The sequence below is a fragment of the Polistes canadensis genome, unplaced genomic scaffold, assembly GCF_001313835.1.
Source record: "Polistes canadensis isolate GaletaPanama2010 unplaced genomic scaffold, ASM131383v1 scaffold_2196, whole genome shotgun sequence".
Lineage (NCBI taxonomy): Eukaryota > Metazoa > Arthropoda > Insecta > Hymenoptera > Vespidae > Polistes > Polistes canadensis.
The window spans coordinates 1-1,746 of NW_014571733.1; the positions used below are offsets into that span (position 1 = coordinate 1).

Below are 1,746 nucleotides of genomic sequence, written 5' to 3' on the forward strand. Positions count from 1 at the left end.
AATTACTCTCTTTGGAAAACAACAAAAAGATTCAAAAGACCAGTAAAATCTATACCAGCCATACGWAATCTTAATGGCTCATGGGCGAAAAGCACAGAAGAACAAGCGGAAACCTTTGCAACTAACCTAGAAAACACATTCACAGCACACAACTTCAATCCACAATCATATCCAGATACTAACGCAAACGACCTCGGAAGCAAAACAAAATCTGATGAAAACATTAATACCACAACAGCCAAAGAAATTGAAATGCTAATATCAGAAATCAAAATAAGAAAAGCTCCAGGTTACGATCTAATAAATGGCAGAATAGTAAAAGAACTACCACCTAAAGCAATTAGGATGCTCACAATATTATTTAACGCTGTATTACGAGTCCAGTACTTCCCAAGTACCTGGAAACTCGCGRAAATTATAATGCTTCCTAAACCAAATAAAGATCCGCATGAAGCAAATTCTTACAGACCGATATCGCTCTTACCATTACTATCCAAACTGCTGGAAAAAATAATATACAAGAGAATGAAAWGAATAATTTCTGACAAAAACCTGATTCCTGAACATCAATTTGGTTTCAGAAATAAACACTCTACCGTTGAACAAGTACACAGATTAACTAATACGATAGTAACAGCTTTAGAAAATAAGGTGTACTGTTCCGCCGTCTTCATAGATGTAGAAAAAGCTTTTGATGAGGTATGGCATCAAGGAATACTGCAAACAATCAATAAACAATTTCCACACTCGTACTACAAACTTCTAAAATCTTACCTTTCTGAAAGAACATTTTACGTAAAAATAAAAGACACTCATTCAAACATTAAATTAATCAAAGCTGGGGTTCCGCAGGGAAGTGTCCTTGGACCAATTCTTTACACTCTCTATACGGCAGACATACCAATCAACGCTAACTGTACAGTTTTAACATTTGCAGACGACACTGCAATGCTTACCGTAAACAAAGATCCACAACGAACAATTCAACTGTTACAAAAACAAATCAACTCTCTCGAAGAATGGTTAAGCAATAAGAATATCAAGGTAAACACTACCAAGTGTAAACACATTACGTTTACACTGAGAAAAGGCAAAATACCGAATCTCCAACTATACAATAATGTAGTTCCACAAGTATCAACGGTCAAATATTTAGGACTACATTTAGATTCCAAACTAACATGGAAAAAACATATAAATGACAAAATCGTACAAATCCGTTTAAAAAAGAGACAAATGGCCTGGCTAACTGGCAAAAAATCGAAACTTAGCATACAGAACAAATTRCTAATTTATAAAACAATAATAAAACCAATCTGGACATATGGAATACCGTTATGGGGCATAGCAGCAAAAAGTCACATTGTCAAGCTCGAGGCACAACAGTCTATAACTCTACGCACAATCGTAAACGCTCCATGGTACGTCCGTAATGACGAGATAAGGAAGGACTTAAAAATCCCTACGATAGAAGAAGAAATAACCAAGACAACCTGCAGATACAAAAAGAGAATTGATACACACATAAACCAACTAGCAAAAGATAACTACAACTAATATATTCCTAGAAGGCTTAAAAGAATCCACCCAGGAGACCTTGTAAAAACCTAAACAAAATGAAATAAAAATAATAGCGACGATATCTCATTGGAGAGACCGTCCACGTGCTACCTTTTTTCCTTATATAACAATTTACCAAATGTCTTCGGACAAATTGTAAAGACGTATGGAGTTAAAAAAAAAAAA

The 1,746-nt window shown here is 35.0% G+C and overlaps 1 protein-coding gene across 1 annotated transcript; it reads left to right on the forward strand.

Moving 5' to 3' along the window:
• Positions 1 to 58: 58 nt before the first annotated feature.
• On the forward strand, positions 59 to 1,421 carry LOC106792941 (RNA-directed DNA polymerase from mobile element jockey-like; the record flags this gene model as incomplete). Its single annotated transcript, XM_014759473.1, has 1 exon — positions 59 to 1,421. A coding segment is annotated over one exon (1,363 nt), but the record flags the coding sequence as incomplete, so codon positions are not given.
• Positions 1,422 to 1,746: the final 325 nt, after the last annotated feature.